This window comes from Cottoperca gobio, chromosome 18 (assembly GCF_900634415.1).
Source record: "Cottoperca gobio chromosome 18, fCotGob3.1, whole genome shotgun sequence".
In the NCBI taxonomy this organism is placed as follows: domain Eukaryota; kingdom Metazoa; phylum Chordata; class Actinopteri; order Perciformes; family Bovichtidae; genus Cottoperca; species Cottoperca gobio.
In genome coordinates, this window is record NC_041372.1 from 3895426 (window position 1) to 3920425 (window position 25000).

At 40.4% G+C, this 25000-nt stretch overlaps 2 protein-coding genes and 1 non-coding gene across 3 annotated transcripts; all 3 read right to left on the reverse strand.

Annotated features, from left to right (window-relative positions):
* Positions 1-5465: 5465 nt before the first annotated feature.
* On the reverse strand, positions 5466-11372 carry b3gat3 (beta-1,3-glucuronyltransferase 3 (glucuronosyltransferase I)). Its single transcript, XM_029455265.1, has 8 exons — positions 10840-11372; positions 10128-10235; positions 9529-9700; positions 9218-9401; positions 8696-8857; positions 8484-8570; positions 8065-8268; positions 5466-7388 (listed from the first exon to the last, which is right to left on the reverse strand). Exons 2-8 carry the CDS (start codon positions 10219-10221, stop codon positions 7290-7292), a joined length of 1002 nt encoding a protein of 333 aa, XP_029311125.1. The 5' UTR covers positions 10222-10235; positions 10840-11372; the 3' UTR covers positions 5466-7289.
* A 338-nt stretch (positions 11373-11710) lies between these two features.
* On the reverse strand, positions 11711-22607 carry naa40 (N-alpha-acetyltransferase 40, NatD catalytic subunit). Its single transcript, XM_029455155.1, has 8 exons — positions 22218-22607; positions 19714-19809; positions 17510-17562; positions 17196-17291; positions 16632-16790; positions 16428-16511; positions 16015-16092; positions 11711-15386 (listed from the first exon to the last, which is right to left on the reverse strand). Exons 1-8 carry the CDS (start codon positions 22221-22223, stop codon positions 15239-15241), a joined length of 720 nt encoding a protein of 239 aa, XP_029311015.1. The 5' UTR covers positions 22224-22607; the 3' UTR covers positions 11711-15238.
* A 1132-nt stretch (positions 22608-23739) lies between these two features.
* On the reverse strand, positions 23740-23821 carry trnal-aag (transfer RNA leucine (anticodon AAG)). The gene has a single exon. It is a non-coding gene; the product is annotated as a tRNA-Leu (tRNA).
* Positions 23822-25000: the final 1179 nt, after the last annotated feature.

Below are 25000 nucleotides of genomic sequence, written 5' to 3' on the forward strand. Positions count from 1 at the left end.
ATCTGAAATACAGCAGCTGAAAACAAGCGGGAGCGTTGTGATTTGAGATCTTTCTCTTGAGTTCTGTATTTTCATAATAAATTCCTCTTATGTCTTAGGAAGTTTCATGGAAAGTATGTTTGTTAGAAATACATGGAAGCAAACAGATTGACTGTCTTTCTCGTTCCATTCAAGAATATACAACCAGCGATTGAGCAGCAACAGCAATTCTCATAAATATTATAATATTCAGGTATATCTGTATTTGTACTGCAGATCTCTCTCATTATCAAGTGCACTATTATGTATCTATTTTAGTTTACTTATTTTACTAAATGTATCTTACTGTTATTCTATTAGGCACTGATGCTTTTTAAAAACCTTTTATACACTTTAAATGTCTATTATGTTTTTATTATGTCGTCATTTTTGAGCAATCACTGGCACGAGAATGTTCCTCGGGATTAATAATTTTGATCTCATATATGCAGGTATTTTCACAGCGGCTCTCATACATATATTGTGCAGACACACACTCAGAGGTCAGACTGTGAGGCCTGAGGGTGGAGCTGATTGGTTAACAGCAGAGGAATGTTTTTATGGTGCGAGTCTAGTAGGCGGGTCAACACTGATCAAAGGACACGATGCAGGAGGCGCAGGAATGTGAGCTCTGTGTGTTTCAGAGGAAGCAGAACATGTGAGCGACACGCAGTTTGTTTACTTGTGCAGCTAAGCCTTCAGTTAGCGACACCTCTGTTCCTGCTTCATGTTTGCATGGCAATAAATGTGACGTGAAGGAAAGAATCCTATCAGAGGAAGTTACCTAATGAGTTGGTGACATGCACCATTGGCTGCTGTACCTTGATCCCGCTGGCAGTTTATTATTAAGGTGATAGTTTCCATGGTGATTAATAACCCAGTATGTGGAGGGAGAACTTTGCCCCTGGCTCCACAACAGGACTCAGCGATGTAAACTTCAGGGGCTTAAAGTTTAACCAGGTGGGTGATGCCTCCCTGAGACTAGTGGAGAGAAAACATCCAAAACACACATTTTCTCTCACCTTGCGGTAATTCTTCACCGTGTTCCTCTTCACCACCTTTATCCCTTCCTCTTGCTCCCTCCTCATCCTCCTCTCCTCCTCTCCCTCCTCTTGTCTCCCCCTCTTCTGGTCTCGGATCAGGACCTGGTCGTCCGCATCCTCCCGAACCGAAAAGTGTGCAAGCGTCGGCTCCTTCTCCTTCACCTTCTTCTCTTTCTCCATCTCTTCCTCGATTGTCACCCTGGTGTCCTCCAGGACGTGTGGGTCAGCTGGACGCTCTGTGCCCAGGCTGGGCTTCTCATCCCGGGCTGCGTCCTCCTCGGCTCTCCCCTCCTTCTGCTTCATCCTAGAGCTTCTTCTCCACCTGCTGCTGCGGCGGCTGGGTTTCCTCTGGAGGAGAGTCTCCCCGTCGTCTTCTATCATCCCTTCATTAAGGTCAAACGCCTCGGCTTCTTCTCTCTCATCCGCCCCAGAGATGTGCACCACACTTGGGCTGGGGCTGCTCGCGACTCCCCCCTCTCTGTTGCTGTCCTCCGTCCCGTTCCACCTCTCCTCCACTTCTTTTCCCCTCACCTCCTCCCCTTCTCCGGCGGCCTCAGGCTCATCAAGGCGACCGTAGAAGCCGCTGGATTTGTCCAGAAACTTTGGGGCCCGGATGGAGCTCCGCGCAGAGCTTTTCCTGGAGTTCTTTCCAATTGTCATATTTTCTCTTTCTGTCGTCTGTTTGCTTCACAGCTCCTTTTTTTTGTCACCTATGAAAGATAGGAGGCAAGAGAGATAAGGGACTAATGCTGGTACATAACTCTCACCCTCACTCTTTGGGTCTCCTTTTACACAAACATACTCCCAAACATTTCATAGTAGCTGCCAGAGAATGTCATTCGAGTCAAAGCAAAAAAAAGAGAAAAGCGGAGAGAAATTGCCATGAAATGAGACCAGGACGGAAATAAAGTCAGTGCAATGAGTATGTGCGACTGCGAATGGTATGCATAGTACAGTATCTGCCTTGCAATCCACCACAAGATGTTTATCTTCTTGCACCAGTAGTTCTGTGTGTGTGTGTGTGTGTGTGTGTGTGTGTGTGTGTCACAGTCAGTGTTATCAGCGTTGTGATGTAAAGACACAATGTTCTTACAGCTGGAGACAAACGCACACATGCACACACAGACTCAGACTTTGTCACAGATTTGACCAGTTTGTTGCTGTAAATCAATGACTTCATATTGACCGTCTCTCAAAACTGCCAACGTTTGTATTTAAACAAGTAGAGGATGAAGTTCACCTACTTTAATAAATGTGAGAGAGTGGGGGTGTTATCAGTGTCCCAGGCAGGTTATTTTCACTGGTTAACACCAGAAGTGCAAAGAGAACTGTGCGGTTTTCATTCAGTGATAATTACCCTTTAAATCTTTTACAATCCAACACTTCATAAGAAACAAACACACACCGCTCTGTTGGAGTTACACTTTTTAATCTTTCCTGCCAGTATCTACATTGCAATACAATCAAATGAAAGAGAATCATATTAACGACTTAAGTTTGCCCTCAAGCTAATTATTGTTTTTAAAACTACGCCACCTATTGTAAACAGAAGCACTCGGACAGTTCGGACTTAGAGGAATAGTTACAATTAAATGAAAATATTGAGAAAAGCAAAAAAGAGATGAACAGAGCAGTGAACTAAAAGTTAAAAATCTGAATTTAACATCCTGACATTTAAACTGTGACATAAACTAACTTATAAATACATAATTCATCTTAAATTCTTACCTGATGTCTTGCTGTTGTCTCCTCTCTCCCTCTGTGTGTGTGAATGACTCAGGACCGTCCCCTCACACACAGCGTCACACACTCACCCTGCCCCGACCTGCAGCTCTGTCATCACCAAAGCAAATACACACATGCAAACAGAACACACACATGCAACAAAGCACTCTCACTCTCAAGGACTCTCTCACCACACACACGTTGACCTAGAGATACAGTTCTGATTCAAAACTTAAGTTACACGGGACTCCACACACAAACAAGTAAACAAAACATGCAAACATGCTATTCTGTTATCAATCATTAACCAGAGTGTCCTCAGCTGTGTCAGATAAACCTGCTGAGATGTGACTTTCAAAAGATACGTGTTAAACCACGTTCAACATACAATCCAACTTCTACAGCACAGAACTCATGGGGTGGGGGGGGGGGGGTTTTATGCCATTCATGCAAAACAATAGAACTGTACCTTACGTTCTTACAGGTTGCAGTTTTCCACATCTTTATTAATTTCTCTTTTATTTGTTTAACCTGTTGGGGAGAACGTCTGCTTATGTTTTAATATAATAAAAAATATATTGCTAATATATATATATTTTTTTTTTACTTCATCTGCTGATCCAATAAATCAATATGACATTAGCTTACTGAAATATGTCCTAAACATTAGCCTCAGTTGTACTATGTTTGCTAATTAGCCAATGTTAGCATGCTAACGGGCCAAAACTAAGATGATGATGAACATTACACCTGCTTAACACGAGCATGTTAGCATCGCATTAGCATGTAGCTCAAAGCACCACTGTCCAGCCCCACAGAGCTGCTAGCATGGCTGTGGTAGTGTTGTTCTTCAAATGTAAAATGTTCCACTCAGTACATCTAGGTCAATTATTAAAAAAACTAATAGAGGGGATCCTTACAGAGGTTTATATAATATCTTTATATTAAAATATATGTCAGCAAATTGTTTTTAACTCTCAAATATCAGAGAAACATTATTTTATATATCATGTTTTAAAGCACATGAATGAAAGTACCTTTAATTAATTAATACAACCTTTAATCGACTACTATCGGACTAGTAAGAGGTCATGTAATGGAGTAGTGGTCATCTGCACTAATGTGTCTTTCCTGATAAGATATCTTTATGAAAGATATGCATGTTTGTACACATTAGCTTGGACACTGAATGTTATCTCCCTGTTTGTATAATAAACAATGTGTCTGGGTGGGACAGGGAGTGGGAGCTGCTCAGCTATGTGTGTGTGTGTGGTAATTATCTACATGTTTTTCTCAGATCAGCTTGAGGATGTATAGCACCCACACACACCTACTTGAACCAGCACAAACATGCATGCTGTGACACACCAACAGAGGGAACACACAGGGAACACACACACACAAACATACACATTAAATAAGATGTGTTATTTAAGGGTGAAAGCATGACAGAGTGGATGATGACAGTTTTAAAGTTTACAGTAATGAAGCTACTTTCTAGTGTCACAGGTAGTCTCGTCTGCAGATGTGCGAGTGACTCATTGTGGATGAAACGATGGCGTGCGTCTATGACTTCACCTCCTCTTACTCACTTCCCAGTGCACCTTCATCAAACAAGCCCTCTGTGAGTGTGTGTCAGGTAAACTCAATTCCATATATAGTCATTGAGCAGGCGACTTCCCTGCAGAGAGGGTGTAACAGCTGCCAATCACACGGCCTGTGAAACCTCTGCGGGTCGCTGTCCGTCAAGCAGGGACAAGTCAGGGGTTTGCTACTGTATTTTGATTTAGTGAAAGTTGAGGAAAACTTAAAACATAGAATCAGAGATGATTGTGGGAACATAAAGAGACGGACTGAAGTGATAAAAGTCACAGGCATACTCATGGATGGATTACTGAACGGGCTCCCTGGAGACACATACCAACCAGGAAGTGAATCAACAAAAGAGAAACAAAGAGACCAAAACAGCTACAAAGAGTCACAAAGTTACTACAAAAAGGGTTCGGGTAAAACGACTATAAAGACACAAAACCACAACAGAGTCTAAACAACTGTAAAGTCTGTGTGTCTTGGGGCCCGTTGTCTCATAATCTACACAGGACTGTATGACAAGTCTGGAGTGGGACACTGCTGTTACCCGACACACTCAGAACAGATGTGCTCTTGGCTGCGTTTCAAATCCCATCAAGCAGGAATTCTAGACAGTCGACTTCTTCGGTCACGTCAGCATTTCTTAAAGTAGCTGGGGTCAGAATCCAAAATGTGTTGCAAGAGAAAAGAGCTTAAGGGAATAGTTGTTTTGTTTGAAAGGGGGGGGTTGTATGAGGTGCTTATCTATCGTCAGTGTGTTACCTTCAGTAGATGACGGTCAGCACGTCCCCAGTCTGGAGGGGCAGCAGGAAGCTAAGTGGTGTTCTGCTGCGGACGGGGGCGGCAGCAGAACGATTGTTTTTAGGTGGCTAAAATAAGAGAACCACCAACTGAAAGCGGCAAAAGTTTGACACACACATTTTATCTGCAGTGGTGACGAGGAAAATCATCCTGTGTCAGGAGCCTTTCAGCAAATGATCTCAATGATCATATATCAGCACAGCAAATATATAACTTACATTTCGCCTGCAAGAGCAAAGAAACAATTTAGAGATGATTAAGTTTTAAAAAAAAAAAGACAATACAAAACATGTTTTAGGGTTTATTTTCAAGGCCAATGACAGACTTCACATTGTAAATACCAATATTATTACAGTAATAAATACATAATACACCAGAAGAGAAGTGACTCACAGGCACTAATTACACTCACGCAGGCACTAGCTGTTTGTACAGTATCATACAACAGTAGCTGAGCAGCACTTATTTATTCTTTTCTTTTATTCTCCAACTTCTGATGGAAGATAATAAAGCTCATCTCAAGTGTTTCTATTTATATTTGAAGCTTCTACACAGCTACTGCAAAGTACCGGGGATTCCAAGTCTTTTTCTTGTCATCAGAGTGGAACTGTAACACGGACGGCGTGTTTTGTATCTGCTTATTGCATAAGGGATTTCTCTGAGTGTCAGTAGTGTTGCTCCCTTATTCAGGGCTTCCAAATGGATTCCACGAGCATTATGTCTTTAAAAAGCGCCACTAAAATATACATATAAAAATGCGGCCGTTGTGAAAACCAGCATTTGCGCTCTGAGCTTCAACACTAAAGCAACACTGGGTGTGGAACAAGCACGTCTGTTTGTTGTCTGTGTTGCTAAGTTGCTCAACTTGTGTGTGTATGAGAGCATAATTAATACAAGGCAACAACTATTTCTCTATCGTTATAGCATATCTAACAGTAAAAAAAAAAAAGCACCTTTGCTCCACAATACTAAACTGTACTTCGATAGCAAATGCAGACATTAGGATTAGACCGGTTGTATAAAAGATTATTATCATGCCTATGACGGTGTTGTTTACTCCACGAGGAGCTTGTGTTTTCAGTTCGGTTTGTTTGTCAGCAGGATTATGGAGAAACTCCTGGCCCGATTTTAATGTAACTTGGTTGAAGGGTGCAGCATGCGCCAAGAAAAAACCCACAACAATCTGGAGCTGATCCGAGACCAGACACGCGCATTATCCTTCACTTATGGAAACGGCCTTGGCGGAAATCAGCGCTTTCCGAGTGCCCGATGTTAACAAAAGTAAAAAATAATGTGAACAGTGAATCCAAAATGTAATATGTTCTTCTTCCTTGGCGCATGTTGCACGAAGTTTTATAAAATCAAGCCAGTAGTTTATCCTTAACTCTGCTGACAGACAAACAAACTGAAGAGAAAACATTTGGTCCTTGCGGAGGTAAAAACACTTCTATGTAATTAAATACGGACAATAATCAAGCGAAAATAGAAGCCATGCATTAATGAAGTGCTCCGTTGCAACTGTATCCCGGTCAGAAGTGAGTCCAGATGTTTAGTGGCTTCACTGATGAAGTTGGTTACAGATCAGCAGAGGAAACAGACAGGAGGCTGTAGTAGCTCAGCCATAAAAACATCTAACTTCCATCAGGAGTGAATCACACTGCAGGATTTACACTGAGCACAAGTAAACATGTGAGTGATGCAAGCATGGACGTCTGCGATAAGATGCATTGTTCCTCCAACTTTAAGGAAAAATGTACTGGTGGTCTAACAGCATGACTTTGCAAAGTTTAAAAGTGGCCCCCCCTTCAGGCCATTGTTTAAACTCCAGAGTCGTCCTCCACTGTACTGCTGGACAAAAATGACTAACTCACTAAAAACAAAAGAAACCCCGATACATAACATACACTGTTGTAACACACTCACTCAATATATACACACATACATTTACTATCTGACACAAAAAAGACCAGATACATTTAAATGTGACCTCTAACAGATATTTGTTCTGTTTTACAGTATTTACAACGCAGAATTACATATGCAGCAGAGTACGCTTTACAATGTGTGTGTGTGTGTGTGTGTGTGTGTGTGTGTGTGTGTGTGCTGTGTTCCTCAGACCTCCACTGCACGGTCTGAACCCAGACCTTGTGCCTGCAGAGCCTCCTCTCTCTTCATCTTGGGTTTCTCCGTCCGTGTGTGCCACACCAGCACCTACAGAACACACACATTCAATGGACACAAGAATCAAATACAAGATCTTACTGCAACTAGTCAAATTCAAAAGCTTTCTTTAAATGAAAATTGCATATTGCTGTATTCATGTGGTGTCGGAATAATTGGAAAAATGTATTCCCGACGCAGAAACAGGCGGATGAAAGTAAATGTTGAGTTGATTAAGAAACTTTATGAATTCATGTATATTTTTCCTTGAGTCGTTTGCAATATGGTATTGTTAGGTTGTAACAGTTTGATGCTGTACATAGATACGTTAGAGAAGTTATTTATTAAGGTTAGGGTGGGTAAGATTGGAGAAGGCAGCAACAGTAAACTAGATTTTTTAAATGACACAACCGGGAAACCCAGCCTAATGGTGCCAACCCTTTCCCAATGAGAGCAGCACGAGCTCCAAAAGTCTCACAATCTAGCGAGAAAGTCGCACTACATGCCGTAGCTTTAACCCCGAGTCAGGTAAAGCAATATGCGAGTGGTTTAAGATGCAGCAACAAGTCTGGAACAAGATCACTGATATAAAGCTTCAAACTGTTTCTGCATACTTTGTAGCGTTGCTGTTTCTACATTACGACTTAAAGCTCCTGAACACACCGCAGTAGGAAGATTAACTTCCTAAGTCTCTCCAACACACACACACACACACACTCTCCCGTACTTTAGAGCAGTTGTCTGCTTTAGGCTCCAGTTCGTCCATGGTAACCAATCCCTGAAGGAAGCTGCTCTCCAGGAAGCCCATCGGTGCTTCTCCGTCGAAACAGGCCTCTGGATTGGCCAAGACGAGTTTGAGGGACACGGCAAAGCCGGCCATGTCCATCGGGAAGGGCCGACTGGGACGCCAGCCGGTGTGGAAGCGAACCACCTTCAAAGAATTATCAAGAGCACAAATACAATATTCTGTATTGGTAATAGTTTAGTTGAAGTCTCTGATAAGACATTTAAAAGAATCAGGAGTCACACAAACCTTTCATTATTCTTGCTTTGTGTAATTTAGACAATAAATTCATGGTTTTCTTAAATGAAGCAAAACACAGACTCTTCAGTATTATTCATCTTAGACGTCATGAAACCACCTACCTTTCCTCCCTCGACCACAGGCCTCTCATACTTCATCCCTCCAACCAGCCCCACTGGCCACACAGACACTCGCACGGTACTCCTCATCTGACACAAGACAAGAAGAACTTTGGTTTGATCCTGGCACATTTACAGCAGACACTTCCCCCAGCTGTAATAACTCAGTAACAAACTAAAGCAGTGGAGGATCATAGACACGTTCACACACCCACCTCTTCAAAGATCTGCAGGCTGTATGTGTTGTCGTCGTCAGCAAAGTAAACCACTCCCTGCTGGTTGTCTCCTCCTGGCTGAGCCCTTCTGTCTTCTCTGAGCCACCGTAGACCCTCATTCCTCTGCTCCACTCCACGAGGCTTCAGCCAGCTGGGGTCACCCTGAGGGGGAGAGAGAGATTAAAAAAGCACTCTTCAGTTCTGCTCAAATAGGAAGGAAAAATACTCAATACAAAACTGCAAGAACATGCGTTTGATTCAAACTTAACTCTTGTGCTTCACTGGAGACATTTTTCATTTGTGTGTGAGGTTTTCTTTTTAAGCATAAGAATTATGAAAGTTCAACCTCAGTTCCCATAATAAGTCTTTAATAAACTGCGTAGCCAAAATACAGACAGTCGGAGCCTTAAGGACAAAAATAAATATGTAATTTTCATCACATCAGAGCAACTTTAAAAAAAAGTTAATGTAGGCGGACTGATATGATTCGTCTCCACAAATGTCTGCCATGTCTCCACCCACCTCCTGCATTTTGCGGTCCTTGGCGGTGGGCATGTGTAGGTGTGTGTAGGTCACGCCACTCTTCGCCAGGAGGTCAGACACCAGCGGTGTCTTATGCGGCGAGTCCTCCACCACGATCCAGTGCAGCTGAGGAACATGGAGGAAGGTCTGGGATAGACGAGTCAGCTCGGCCTTCTGCACCAGCCTGGATAAAGACCGGCAGAAATCAGAGGAGCGGCAGTTTAAGTGTGAAAGAGAAATGGACCGTAATAGAAGAGAGTGGACAGGAAGGAGGCGAGTAAGCAGGGAAGTAGGTAAGGAAACTGGGCTACCTTGCGTATGTCGGGGTGATGACAAAGATGGTGGGGTTGGCTTGGGGTTTCTGTGGTTGCTTAGTCGCCTCAGAGTTCCTCATGTGCTCCTGAAGACGGTGCAGCTCCCCCCGCAGCCGAGATATGGTACGGTCTTTAGGCATGTCGTGCTCTGAGCAGTCGCAGCGCTGACCTGCAAAGAGTTCAGGACACAATCGACAAGACAGTTAAAGTACAAAAGCAAAACAGGATTTCTTTGCCTTGACAACTCTGATACATAATCGCTGCTTCTTCAGCCATGTTACTAGTGATTGCTCAGTGATGGCAAGTTTTTACCATTATTGTTGTTGAATCTATCTATCTATCCATCCATCCATCCATCCATCCATCCATCCATCCATCCATCCATCCATGACACAGCTTATTATACTCCTAGATCAAATCTTGATCGACCTGTTCCAAAGACATTTTGTTGTGTCATTGTAGGGAAAACACAGGTGTATTCAACAACATTAATGTCCCGGTACTGTGCATGCTAGCTCTCTCTGGGGTACTTAATGGCACTGAGCCATCATTAATGTTATAAATTATTTCACCTCTGTTTCGTGGTGAGCACTTACCGAGCTGCATCAGAGCATAGAGGAGGCCCAGCAGGGAGACCATGAAGTAGAGCACAAACACAGTCTTCAGCTTCAGCTTCATCCTCGTTGCCATGGTACCCTGACCAGCTGAAAGGATGACAATATAATAATACCAATACACTTTATTTGTAAAGCCCCTTTCATACAAGAAATGAAGCACAAAGTATTTTATAATAAGGGAAATAAGCATAGAACGAACAAAAAAACAGGGATAGAAATAATGGAAAATAAGATGAACAGATAAAACACCTGATAATAGTAAAATGAAAAGATAACAACTTAAATTAGAAAGAGATGAAATAGAACACATTTAATGCATAAGATAAAATGGAAAATTAAACGCAGTAAATAATAATAAAGTATACGAGACATGAAAAACATTAATAGGCACAAACATTTGTTTTTACATTTTGTCTCAAGGATGTGGAGATTGATACTGAGGATATAAAAGGTGTTCAGATGTGTTAAAATGTGCCAAAGTTTATATAGCATCCCCAACCAATATTAGCCTTACATTTTCGGAGGCCAGCTGTAAAACGCGTTAGCTGAGGATAAGTTTGTGTACGCTGTTCCTGAGAAGGTCGGCTAATATGAACATATACTTGATGGTAAACCAGTGTTAGCTAAGCTGTGTTAGCCTGACAATTTGTTTCAACACAAAACAGCTCAACTATCATTTGTAAGCACTTACCAGAGGCGGGGACTCGTGGAAGACAGAGTTGACTTATGAGCTTAAAAGTTCATATCATCTTGGAGATGAACGTCCATTCATTCGGCTTAGCTACATTAGCTCGGACATTTCTTCTTGCAGCGACGTACCAGCAACTTCCGGTTTCAGTGCAACACAGTACGAGTCCCCTAAGAAGTGGGTAGGACTACAATCACAAGTAGTTCCACATGGATCCTGCAATTTTTTTTTTTTATTACGTTGGCTAATATACTACTATTTAGGGGAATGCCCATTATTCCGAATCCAACAGTTCTTAAAATGTCCTATTGGACCGGAAGCCCAGAGTCTGACGGCCCGTTGTCCACAAACAAAAGCGAACTGATTCAAAAGGCCCGTTTCTCCAAAGGTACACGTGCTGGAGTTCAGAGACTGTCGGCATGACTTACTGTCAAAACCCCGTTAACATATTGCTCAATTTAACAGATAACGTATAAATCAAAACAATAAAAAAAACTTTTGTCTTTATACGACTCCTAAAGAAAGACCTTTTAGTTCGGCTGAAATTTAACTTTAACAGCTAAATTAACTAAGTTAAATTAACAAAAGTGGGCTATGGCACCAATATCATGACTTGTAATTGGGCCAATAAAAAAACAACTGTTACCGTTTCCTTATTATAATTCATGAAAACATTAGGAGTTATTTCTGTGGAAGTCCATTTCTAAAGATACATTTGGTTTTTAAAAAAGGTGGAAAATTAGACACATTTAAAACAAAAACAACTATCATGGTAAGTAAAAAAATATATGTGATACTAAGGTAAAATTATAATATAACTTTTATTCCTTTTCCAGGAAGATGAAAGATGAAAATGACAAAAAACAAAAAGGGCATCTCTTGAAAAGTCAAACAACTTTCCTTTATTTGTAACATACAAATAAAACACTGACAAGGCAGAATGACTTAGTTTTCCCTTTCATTGTCGTTTATGGACAGGACTGTAACGCTCACTCTCAAACATGGAGTTTTACTTTTAACATGTTTAAAAAGTGTTTTACGTGTAAAAGGCCAAGAAATGAAAATGAATCCACAACAGCTTATATATACACACAGAGAAAAGACCAGAAGGATCTGTGATTTTGTGAGGGTATGTAACCATTTTCTAAAATAAAAGTACTCACTGACTTAAAATAAACGGGTTAAGTTTAGGCTCATTTTCAAACTTAAGATACTTTTACTTTCAATGAGCCTTTTTTAAAAGACAGCCCACCTATCTGGATTTAATGTAACAGAGCCCTGATCTAGGGTCAGTTCAAACTTTGTGTCATATTCACTTTCACATTTCCAAGGCATAGAGGAGCTTTTTCCATTTACTGCAACACATCGTAAAAACTAAAACCACCTCCTGAAAAGTTGGTTTATCGCGTTCTTTCGATCAGTTTCTTTAAATACTATGGCATGAAACACAAACAAAAACTGCCTGTAGGTCAGAGCTGTGGCCGATCACATCCAGGGAAAGTGGCTGTTAAATAAAACAGATGAGGTTTGATTACGTTTGATTAACCTGAGAGAGAGAGACTGTCAGTCGGTTGATTCACTACCAATATGTACACATCCTCTTTTTATTGTAACCTATGCAGCACAAAAAATGACTTACTGTACTTGTCAGAAGGTAGTCTAGAACTAAAACAAGCAATATGTTGTTTAATTGTTTTTGTTGTTTATGATCAAAACAAGCATGACACATGTTATCTCCAGGTGCTGAATTATTTTTTGTCTCTACCCAGTCTCGAAACAACCAGAAACCTTCACCCAAGGATCTGGACTTTTTTGGTGATAAATGACATTTTGTTCTTTTGTAAGTGAGATAATTTCAGTATCTATGTGTAAGAAAGTGTCTGTCAACTTCACGTTTCAGTCTCCCCTGCTTCACGTACTTTGACCACAAGTTAATCCGTATGAAATCTCAAGTTGAACCTTGATATGACCCGTTTTAAAAAACACTTGACATCGTACCAATTGAAGCCCTTCACAGCCGCACTTAGAGGAATCTTTACATCCACAGCAGTGTAACACGATATCTTTTTACACCTCCAGCCCACAAGTCAAGTCTGATTACTGGAATCAAAGGGTTTCATGGGGGTTTCTAGAGGAGGGCTCAGCCGCCACTCGAAACCAACCAGAAATACCCTGAAGGTTTTGTAAACAGATACAGAATCAACCAGATCGAAGCTTTTCTAGATTGACTAGTGACGTGGCATCTGAAATCCTACAAGAATCTTGGCAGTACGATTATTCTGCACCGGCTACAAGTGACCGCGGATGTACAGTACAAATCTCAACAGTACTGACTTTGTGCCAAGATGCTTTAAGGAAAACCAAACTTCAGCATTAACTTTAATAGAGCTGCAACGATTCGTCAAATTGATACAGAAAATAGTCGCCAACTAATTTGATTATTGATTAATCTTTAGATTTAAATGTTTTCAGCCTCCAAAATATGAAGATTTTCTGCTTTCATATCACATTAAAGTGAATGTCTTTGGACTCACAAAACAAGACATTTAAAGACATCACCTTGGACTTTTTCCTTTGACTATTTTCTCACATTTTATAGACCTAACAGTGAATCTAGAAAATAATCAGCAGATTAATCGTTAATGAAAACAATCATTAGTTGCAGCCCCTGTCACAAACTTTAAACATGCATGATGTTTATAGAAGATTTGTATGAAATATTAAAGTAATGCTAATAGACGCACCCGCAGCTTGAAGCAGCATCGCGGTTCATCAATCATGATTTACTAACATTTCCAATGAGTGGGCTGGGAAACAGGTGGCGACTGAGGAGAAGAAATAACGGCCATTAAAAAACACTTTCAGATCTCTGCAATTACTTCCATCATCCATCTAATCCATGTTCCCTCCTCCAAGAGCATTCAGCTTCAGACGGCCACATTATGAAATGGTGACTTTTACCAATCCTCCTCCATGTTAAATCAATATGATTTGCTCATGCTAACAAAATATGTAAGAGAAGAGATGGAGGATGGTTTTAGGATTTTTCTTTTTTAAATACAGCTAAAAAAAAAAAAGTAGCATCAACATCCACTTGTTTATCATTAGTACCTCTTGGAAACAAAGGGAACTAAGAGGTGAGCAGGAGGGACGCAAATTGTACAAAGTTGACTAAAGATGAGCAACGTGAATACGTCTGCAGTCATTGTTCGGATGGAGGGAGAACGAGAGGCAGAAAGAACGAGAGAAAGGAAAGGAGGATGCAGTTTTACAGACGTGGAGCGTGGGTGAACCTGTGAGCATGGGAACAGGACAAAGATGGTGGGAAGAAAGAAACGGTGAAAATAAGAGCGATGTCTTCAGCGAAGGAGAAAACAGTTTGTGACCTCTGATAAGGAAATATGGCTGTTAAAGCAAGTGGAACATCTGAATGAGCAAACTGAGATTGTTTTCTGGGCTGGATGCAGATTGACAGCAACAGATGAAAGATGTTTGACTCCCTGGGGACGACGAGGACGCTTAATAAAGAAAAGGGCAATCTTGGACTTGTCTCATAAGTTATAAAAAATTAAAAGCAGGGGAGCTGCTGTAAACCACCTGAATGGAAAAGATGGGTGGTGCTAAGAGTGAATTGTAATCTGGTAAACGGGCGGATGTGCAGTTGCTGCAGTGCTTTTCTTACAGGTGATATTACAGCCGGGCAGCCGTTTCTTCTGGGACCCAAATGTGTCTACGTTCAGCCTAATCCTGGGACCCCGGCTCAGTGAAACAAGCTGGTACAGGTCCCAAAAGAAATCCGGGGCTGTAGAACAGAAACTGACTAACTCTTGTAGTCTGTTTAGATTACATGTACGTTTGAGTGAAGGCATGATTTACTTAGAAAAATGTACTGTAAAGTATTGAGGTAGTAAGTTTCTATAATACAGCCTTAGGCCAGGTCCCAAGCCATAGTTTAGGTAACGCTGCAGAATGATTGAATACAGAACAGCACGTTAGATGAGAGCAGGGCGGGATGAGCTTCATAGAAAATGTCAGCTTAGTTTTTTCTTGACTGGGAACTACTAATTGTCATTAACTGGGATGAGAGAATGAGAAAAGATGGTGTGGACAATGAACCAAGAAGAAAGAAAGAAAGTACAGGAGCCATGTGTGAAAGCTCACACTGCATACTGCTTTTGTAGCAGGAATACACAAAAAGAAAAGAAAAACACACAAATCTCAATCCATAATGTGACACCAATATCTGAAGCCAGATATTCCACCATCGGTTCATTTTTAACGGCACTCTACAGCCGGTCAAACTCAAAACGCTTGCAGAGTAGCAGGCAGCTCAAGCTTTCACACACAGCCATGAAAGTTGCTGGCTTTTAACCAATCAGAAAAAAGTGGAACTGAAGCGGGATCAGTGGCAGCAGCCCCCGCAGTGCCCGCCCCCGTGGGTGTGTCCCACCGAGGCCTCGCCGTGTTTGGTCCGCCGGCTGAGGATCTCGTAAGAGCAGTCGTCGCCACAGCAACCGGACATGCTTGGCGATGTCTCGTCGATCTCAAACCTAAAAGGAGAGACAGAGAGGTCAGTTAACAAGAGTGGAGCCATCAACACTGAAACTTCTGCATTTATAGCCGGATTTTAAACACAATATTCCACATTTTCTGGCTCTTAGGGGTCTCGCCAACAAAAAAATAACAAAACAACGAGTGTTGTGGCGTCGCAAAGTAGCGTGGGATCATGGGAGTTTGTGATTGCAGTCAGCGCTACACCAGAGTAACTACTAACGTTTGCTCAGCTTGTTTCTCTTAAACTTAAGATCCAGACGTCCAATGACAAAAATCCTTCATCCAGTTAAAATATGTAAACATAAAAATGTGGCTTGTAGAGCAGATTGTTGGAAACATTTTGAATAATGCAAGTACACACCTCAGTAAAATATAGAGCAGGTCATAGGTTAATTATAATGCAGAAAGGTTACATATTATACCTTTAACTAGAACAATTACTCACTGATGATAATGACTGACTTCATGCTCACATAAAACATAAGGACAATAAGCTTGTGGTACGATGGGCTCTCGAGTAAAGCTATGAAAGCAGCTTTTTGTAATCACCTGTTCAAAGACGCTACAGAAATGAAAAACATTCCATTTATTTCTCCATGTTCAAAAACACGCCAGTATACTCACTGTAAAGCTTCTCTGAAGAACTGGTAAGCACCGTGGTTGTGTTTGAAAACTGTCAACATCACTTTCTTCATCTGTGTACTGGACGGGAAGAGCCAGAGAGCAGAAGGGAAACATAATCAGCTGCGTGGCACATTCTCGTAAAACAAACTGAAGCAGCGTTTGCGTTCAGAGTTTCTCACTAAAACACAATGTCTGAATCTTTGAGGTAAATGTTTAAAAGCATTTTATTTAAAAACACCCAGTGCACAAAGTGGATCTTTCATCTGCATCGTTTACATCTATGGCTGCTTTGCAATAAGAAAAGCATAAAATAAGACTAATCTAGAAACATGTAGAAGCAAAATGACTGGAATACCATTTCTCCAGCTTCACAAAGCGTCTGAATCGCACACGATGGCAGCTGTAGGCGTTACCTGTTAGCGATGAGCTGTAGTATCTGGATGAGGAACTTTCCGAGTCCTTTCCTCCGCACTCTGCTCTCTAACTGCACCTCATAGCTGGAGAGTCAAAACAACAAGTTTGAGCATATCGTCAAAAACTTCAGTCACAAGTGAAACATCTTTTCTCCAGTCGTCATTAAATAGAAGCTATTGTTGGTGCTTATATTGGTGCCGTACCAATATAAAACCTCCTCCCCGCACTCCACGTCGAATCGGAAGTGAGAGAAGGCCACAGGGGCGGAGTCTCCGTCACGGGCCAGTAGATACCACGCCCTCTCGTCGTTCATCTCATCCCTTTTTTCCCTCTCCTTCCACCCCCACTCGCTCTGCTCATACCTACAGCACAGAAAAAAGAAGAACAAACTGAGTCATTTCAAAGTGTGCCGTGTTTATTTTACCCTCACATTTCTCCCCATCATCAGGCCGCCACTCAGAAGAGACACATTTTCTAAATAGAACAAATTTACTTCAGTTAGATGAAGTGCAGTAATCTGTCTGCAGTACACCTGCTCTCCTTTCCTCCGGCTTCCTAGTTACGAGGATTTCATTCATACCCGTGCATGCACGTCTGATGTCACTCTCCACTTCTCCTGAACACAAAATCATTTCTGGCTTGTCCGAACTTATTCTATTTTCATCCGTAATCTACCACTCACATCTACACAAGCCTGTTCCTCCCTGTTAAAGAAGGGTCACTCTGTTCCTGAGCTACACCTTGAACTACAAGAACAGACTTCTTACAGTGTCTGCATGTTGGCTCTGGTGAGTTCGAAGGCCCACTCCACAGACAGCGGGTTGAGGGTGGTCACTCTCTTACACTCTATCTGCAGGTTCAGCCTGGATGGGAGGACAAGTACACAGGGTCAATAACATCAACAGTGTGTGTGTCTGCGCGCGTGTGTGTGTGTATATATATATATATAGAATAAGAGTTGTGAAAGAAAGATTAAAAGAAGAACAGACAAACGCCACCGGCAGACCAACCAAAATTAAACAAATATGTATTTCATGAAATACTGAATAAGTCCTTTGTAGGCGTGCAAAACATTACGTACCCATTTCTGTCGTACTTTTTGAAGGCTGGGAAGGCAGCCAGTGGGTCATCAAGCTGTGACGAGAAGAGGCAAAATTAGCTTCAGAGAATTTCAAACACAATCAAGTCTTCTTCCTCTCCATACCCGAGTCTCATCACACTGCCGCCCATTCAGACTTTGCCAGTTCAGTTTTCAGAGTTCTCTTTAAAACACAGGGCTGTGCCATATGGAGACTTATTACCTCTTAAAATAATAATAAGGCATAAATAATCAGCAGTAATGGCAAATAATAAAAGAGCTAGAACAGTGGTAGTTCTGAACAGTTCAGTAAATGACATCACTTAACGGTAACGCAGCCTTTAAAACCAGGAAAAGACAACACTTAGTGCGATCTAAGACGATATGGATAAATATTGCCCAGCCCTACTTAGAATTTTATTGTAAACATATTTCAAATATGCTGGTGCTTTAAATGTGTCCGTATGTCTGAGTCATCTTCCGAGCAAAAATGCCAAAATATTAACTGTTTCTCTTTGTCCTAAATCATAGTAAACTAAATATCTTTTTGTTTCAAACTGTTGGTTAACAAAACAAGTTAACTGTGTTCTGACTTTAAATGGAAACAAATAATAAAATAGGCAGATTAATCACTAATGATAACGATCTCTGATAGTAAAAGAGATCTCAGCATCCCCCGTGCTCAACTATAGGTTTTAGCGCCTGAATAGGCCAAACAGGGTCCATACAGTGCTTTTGGTTTTATAGCCCCATGAGTCACTTATAATAAGCGCCCACAAAGTCGGCGCTTCATGGCCCCGAGAGTTTACATATATATCAAAATAAGAATCCCCCTCTTCTTACAGTGATGAGAGATTGTGCCGCTGGACACAGATATGGGAACTATACAGCTGCATTTGGGGACAGACGAGAAAACATAAGAGTTCAGACCATCAGCAGATATATTTATGGTTCAGGACATTCTTACTTTTGAATGAGTCCTTTGACTTTCCGATGACAAATGGTGGCCAGTCAACTCAAACAGAAGCTCTTAATTAATCTAGAAAAAGGTCAGAAAACATTCAAACAGGCCCCTGGGCCTGTTCAGTGTCCAGCCATAACTCTGCTCCATGTTAAGAGGCTTTGGAGATCGTGTTCATGTTTCAATGATGATCATAGAAGCACAATAATGAAACAGTAAAGATCAAAGCTTAAATCATTAAGCTTAAAGCTGTTCCAAAGAAAAGTAATAACTATAAGATGCAGTGAGATCCACAGTAGGAGGAGTTGACCTGGTTTATAAGCACTTTCGTTAAGTCAGTGTGCTTTTCCTTGGAACAGCTGGGTTTGCTGTATTATGCTTCATGCGCAACTATTATTGCATTTTATTCTACCTGAATCAGTGCGTTATTGTTGAGAATATTACACGTCGTGGAGAATCTAAAGACTGCTGGCCCAACTGTAGGTTCACACATCAGAGAACAGAGAATCTGAATCTACTGGAAAATGTCTTCTGTGAAGCAGTGAATACACTATGTGTTCATTTAGTCAAGATTTATAACTATTAGCAAGAGCACAAACAAAAATAAAAGTTGCTTTCAGAGAATTTTTTGCATTCCAGAGAAAACAGCATGTGACAGTTTGCCCCATTTTGGACAAACTGACACAAACAAGTAAAAAGCGCAGGCAGGTTCAGAGCTCGTTGAGAAAGTAACTACAGCTCAGCTTGAGGTGAGTGTGTGAGCTTTGTTCTCGTCCGGGCTTTAATAAAGGTCCATCTCGAGCCTACCTCGTCTGCTGCGTGTTCTACTACATGGCCCGGATTTAATAATGCCAATTAATTATGCATAAAGAAACATATGGCATTGCATTTGGCTTTTCCTGTCGTGTGAATATCTAATACGGTTGTATTCAGAGTAAAGAGGGCATCCCATCTTCTGGTGTCATTACATGAAACAGTGTCCATTACTGTAACTTTAAAAAAATGGTCGATGCTTTTAAGTGAAGCACTTAGCTAAAATGTTCATCAACTAAATGCTATTATAAACTGCACAACTGCAGATGTTGCACTTGTTTTGCAGTCAGTGAGCAGCTAACACCACAACCTCTGTTTTTCAACAAGATGATCCCAAATAGTTTAAAGTCCATCTCCTCAGTTTCCCTCGAAAGCCTTCCATGTGGCCCCCCCACCCCGAGGCTGACAATAACTACCTTGCAAATAAAATTACCTTGTTGGCTGCGTCCACCTTGGCACACACGGCATCCATAGCTGCCCTCTCTTCTTGGCGCCGGGCTTTCTTCTCCTTTGCTTTGTTGGACTTCCTCTGGACACAGAAATAAGGAAAAGGATAAATGGAGATGTGTGAGGTGGTAGTTAGACAAGCAGATACAGAGGAACAGATGAGACGAACAATATGGACGAGAGGAGGATTGAAAGGAGTGTGAGAACGAGCGGGAAAAAAAGAGAGGAAAGATATAAGACATGTGCAGGGTTCGTACAGCTTTTCAGCACTTTCAAGGCAAATAAACCAAACTTTTTGGAAGACTATAATCGCATACAATCCTTGTTAGAGCCATAACTTCAGGGAAATAATAATAGTATGTGAAATAATTTGCACTTGGATTTATCAACTTTCTTTTTGTTCACCTATTTATTTGTAGACCTCTACATATAAATGATGTGTATTATTCTGTCTTTCTGTGTGTGTGTGTGTGTGTGCAAACAGCATATTCAGCAGGATATTATCACACACAAAGTTCACAAATAAAGGTCTGTCATGCAGAACGAACAGTAGTTACACTTACATATAGAGCTATATTTAAAAATCGTATTAGAATTATGATCATCCTGTCTATAAAAACAAGCTGACAATAGAGTTAAAAAAGAACATTCATATTGATATCAGCTTTTATGACCACAATGCTGTGTAAAACAGAGTGTAAATATCGCTGATGTTGCATATTGCTCTCGGTGTGTGTGGACTATAGTATCGGAGAAATTCTCTGATACTGACACTTTAATTTAGCCGGCTCCTCTTGGCTTAAAGTCCAGTGCTGGTATGGTGCAGCCATAATTCACACAAATGACCATCTATGCCTGGCAACTGAGAACACACACTCGGAAAGCTGCTATAAATGTCTCCACGAGGTGCACTACAATAAATTGTGATTATTAGCAGTCTTTAATCATGTACACTCAAGTCACTCACAGCAGAAGCGGCTTTACATTACGGCTGCAACCAACTATTATTTTCATTATCGATTACTTTCTCGATCCTTTGTTTGGTCTATAAAATGTCACAAAATGTTTTTCCGTGATTCCCAAAGTCCACAAATGTTTTGTTCACAACTCAAAGATCATGTTGTTACCGTCATAGAGAAGAAAAGAAACCAGAACATTCACAATTTTCCTTAAATTACTTAACTCCATTAATAAAATAGTTGCCAATTAATGTAATAGTTGTAATATTTTCTAATGAAATCAGCATTTTGTAGACCTCTACATACATACACCTCGACCAGTATTATTCTGTCTTGCTGTGTGTGTGTGTAAACAGCATATTCAGCAGGATATTATCACACACAAAGTAAAAACAAATAAAGGTCTGTCATGCAGAACGAACAGTAGTTACACTTACATATAGAGCTATAAAAATAAAACTCTTATTATATAATTATGATCATGAAAAAGTACGCTATCGATTATCAAAATGGTTTAGACATGTTTGGGTTTTGGACAGTTAGTCCTACAAAACAACATCTGAAGACATTACCCTGGGCTCTGGAAATAGTGATGTGGATTTTTGATTAGTTTTTGACATTTCATAGATAAATAACAGAACATAATCATTAGTTGTAGTCCTACACTTCCAGTATAACATTTTGCATGCAGCTACAAAAGGATTAGGGATGCATTGGTGCTTCATAAACAAACACACAACGGACAAACAAGTAGGAATTAGCTAAATGCTTTCATTAGATCAAGATCTGAACAGAAGAGGTTACAATTATGGGAAGGAATGCACTGCATGTCCAACTATAGCTCACAGCACAGCTCTGTACCAAGCACAGACAGGCTGCAGACTGGTGAAACACGTGGATTGGTTTATCTGGAGTGAAAGTGAGGGATAAACTCAGGAGACTAGCTCAAGTTAGGGAAACTAACTCAGCAATACAGCATGAGTACAGGCCTGGCTGGTGCTGAGAAGTGCATTATTCACATCCAACTAGTCTTTATCATAACCAGGTGGGCTAAAGACACCACACTCTGGCTAGTTGGTAAAAACACACACACAAATACATATATGCACACACACGCGCGCACCCACATACACAAGTTATTAGCAGTAATAGCTAGCAAAGCACTCGTCATTAATATAGCATTCCTAAGTGGCTAACACAGCTAGCACGCTAACAATGGCACACAACACACACCAGGAGAAGTTAACTGGGCACAGCGGCCGGGACAATGCATTAATACCGCTGGAAATGCCACATGAAGCCTTGTGTAAGCTTGGGCTAATGTTATCATGCTATCTGAAGGCAGCTAAGCGGCTAACGCAGCCAAATCAGCCCCGCTGCCAACCAACACCTTCGGCTACATACATCCACCATGGTCTCTCTTCCTCCCTCCTTTCTTCCTCTCCTCTCACCATCACGCATTTACGAGCCCAAAACATCTACCTTTCATTGTATCACCTCGAGACATGAAGCAAAACACAGAGAAACTCACCCCCATTTTGCAGTTGTGTCTTATCGATCCCGGGAGAAACACACCTCTATTGTCCCCGTGTTTCACTGTTGCTGAGTTATTAGTATCGTCAGACAGAGAGAAGGGGGCCAGATTAATATGACAATGATAGATAGTGTGCTAACGAGGCTAGCTGGCTATTAGCACCGCGCGACGGCCGCGAGAGAGGCAGCAGTAAAGCGCAAATTTGATTCAAACGTCAATGAAAAATGAGCAGTTTTTGTTCTCTTTAAACCGGATTGGCGCCAAGACTGCGAGGCTGAATTTATCACAGGTCCCTTCCTTGCCCTTTTCTTTTCTCTCCTCTCAGTCCCGTCCAACTATGCTGCATTCACGTGCTCTCCACGAGCTCCGACTTCTGAGGCCCTGCTGCAAATGGTCTCGAAGAATTTAACGGAACACCTGCAGTTCCAAAGCTTTAGGGGAAAGTAGTATGTTGAGACATACACAGCTTGCATATTTTGAGTTTAATCTTTTTTTGTAATATTTTAGATTTTATTTTATGAAGTCAAAGTTGCATTTCCTAGATGTTGCTTTTAGCAGTATTGGGGGAGCATTCAGATCATTGCCAAATACTTTAGTATAATAATAATAATAATAATAATAAGAATAATAAGAATAATAAGAATAATAAGAATAAGAATAAGAATAAGAAGAAGAAGAAGAAGAAGAAGAAGAAGAAGAAGAAGAAGAAGAAGAAGAAGAAGAAGAATAAGAATAAGAATAAGAATAAGAATAAGAATAAGAATAATAATAAGAATAATAAGAATAAGAATTGTTTCTGATTTCTGTAAAATCTTGAAATCTGGTACGGACATACTTTGGGAAAGTATCTAACATTAAAACTTTGACATTTTTAGATCACATAAAAATCACACTTTTATCAATAGTCGAAGAAAAGCTAACTTTGTGTTTATTGAGTGTCTTCCATATATATGTTTTTTTCACACTGCGTATTTGTGCATATCTTTGTTATTCAACTTGAGTTCATGGATATCAAATACTTGATTGTGCTCCTTGTAGTTTCTGAGATACAGACATTTTCTTATCATACTGTATTAAGTATTTGGGAACATGGGACTACTGTTTTTCCCCCCTAAAATATAAAGACATTTATTGAAAAAAAAACAGTCGTCCAAGGATATACTATGATAAGAAAAACTCACTTTTACAAACAGTTTTGCCAATTTAGGAAATGTCCTCCAACATTTTAGTTAGGATCACAAATGACCATAATGCACATTACAAGACCAGCATTCAAAATATTACTAAGCAAAATGAATATACTGAAAGTATCGAAGATGAGAGTTCTCATTATTCAACTTGCATATCATGTTGATGGATTATTGTTAGTGGTGCAGTCGGTGGAGATGAAAGTTTTTTACAAAGATTTGCCTAGTTTATCCCATAACAATACATCATATTTTTAATAGGTCATTACTGCAAATTGAAGAGAAGTATCAACTACTATATCTACTATGTTTTTACACATAGAAAAGTTTCCTGGCAGCGGTGGGATTTGAACCCACGCCTCCGAAGAGACTGGAGCCTTAATCCAGCGCCTTAGACCGCTCGGCCACGCTACCCTGTAAAAGACCAAAGTGTGTTTTATAATTCCCACAGCATTTGAAAGCAGCATTACTTTAGCGCGAATGTGGTTTCCTTGTTTAGAAAGTGACGACAGACCATCAGAGGCCGTTGAAGCAGCATAATTAAACTTTGGCCTGAACAGTATTTTCCATTTTAAGAATATTTTAAAAACATTGTCATTACCCATCGTAATAACCAACACACATGCAGGGAGTTACATATTATAGGTAATACAATTACACTAATTTAATATGATTATATTTCACAATCATCTCTATAATCTTATGTTAATATAATTAATTTCATGTAAATCCTATGTACCAATCACGTATTACCTACACTGTAATGTGACTTGTTTGGATGGTAGCCTTATCATTTTACAGTTGTAATACCTTTTTATATTAATGTATTTCTCTCTATTAATCTTGCATTTACAGTACAGGGCCTGTATTGTATTGTGTTGCACAGATGTCCATATGTCTATATATGTCTGCAAGTACTGCTCTGTGTTGTTCTCTTTGAAACCATATTAGGTTTATTTTAAGACAAATTGGCTCAGGCCACCATGAGTAAATGTAAAGTGGGGGTTTTTGTACATGGGGATACTAATATTCTGTAAAAATGTATTCAATGCATGAATAATAGAACAATTTAACAATCATCATAAAATATCTCTGGCAGAGTAAGAAACAATATTAGGACAACTTTTAGATCCTCATGTAGCAAAACTGTATAAATAATAAGAAATAAATTCTAACTAGTAGACAACATTCACAGAATGATTATGCCTCTTCAGAATTATGTGGGAGTGGAGTACTGTTTGGACATCTGACTCAGTGATAAAACTATATTTTACAAAAAATAAATAATCCCAGAGGGTGAAATCCTGGTAGTTTATCACACCAGCCACTAGGTGGCGACGTGGAGTGTGAAATCACTCAGTTGCTTCCCTTTATGTCTTCCAAACCTAGAATTAAGCTTCAGACAAAGACAAAAGACGAGCAGCTATAGAACATATCTTGTATTACAACTTCAGCTGCCTTGGCGTTCATTTTGAGCACTCTTTCACCTCTAAAGTCAGCTCTTACAAACAAACTATAGGCCTTATTGGCTAGTGAAGCATAAAACACACTTTGGTATCTCCCCTCACCCTGCAGCATAAAGATAGAGTCACA

Bases quoted from the DNA above. Each gene is read 5' to 3' on its own strand.
- b3gat3 (XM_029455265.1), bottom strand. From the start codon at position 10,221: ATGGCAACGAGGATGAAGCTGAAGCTGAAGACTGTGTTTGTGCTCTAC. The intron at 9,701-10,127 runs GTAAGTGCTCAC...AACTCTTTGCAG, and splicing joins CTATGCTCTGATGCAGCTCG to GTCAGCGCTGCGACTGCTCA. The intron at 8,571-8,695 runs GTGGGTGTGTGA...GTCTTGTGTCAG, and splicing joins GCCTGCAGATCTTTGAAGAG to ATGAGGAGTACCGTGCGAGT.
- naa40 (XM_029455155.1), bottom strand. The intron at 17,563-19,713 runs GTAATTTTATTT...TTCTCGTCACAG, and splicing joins AGGTGGACGCAGCCAACAAG to CTTGATGACCCACTGGCTGC. The intron at 16,512-16,631 runs GTACGGCACCAA...TTGACTCTCCAG, and splicing joins GGGGAGGAGGTTTTATATTG to CTATGAGGTGCAGTTAGAGA.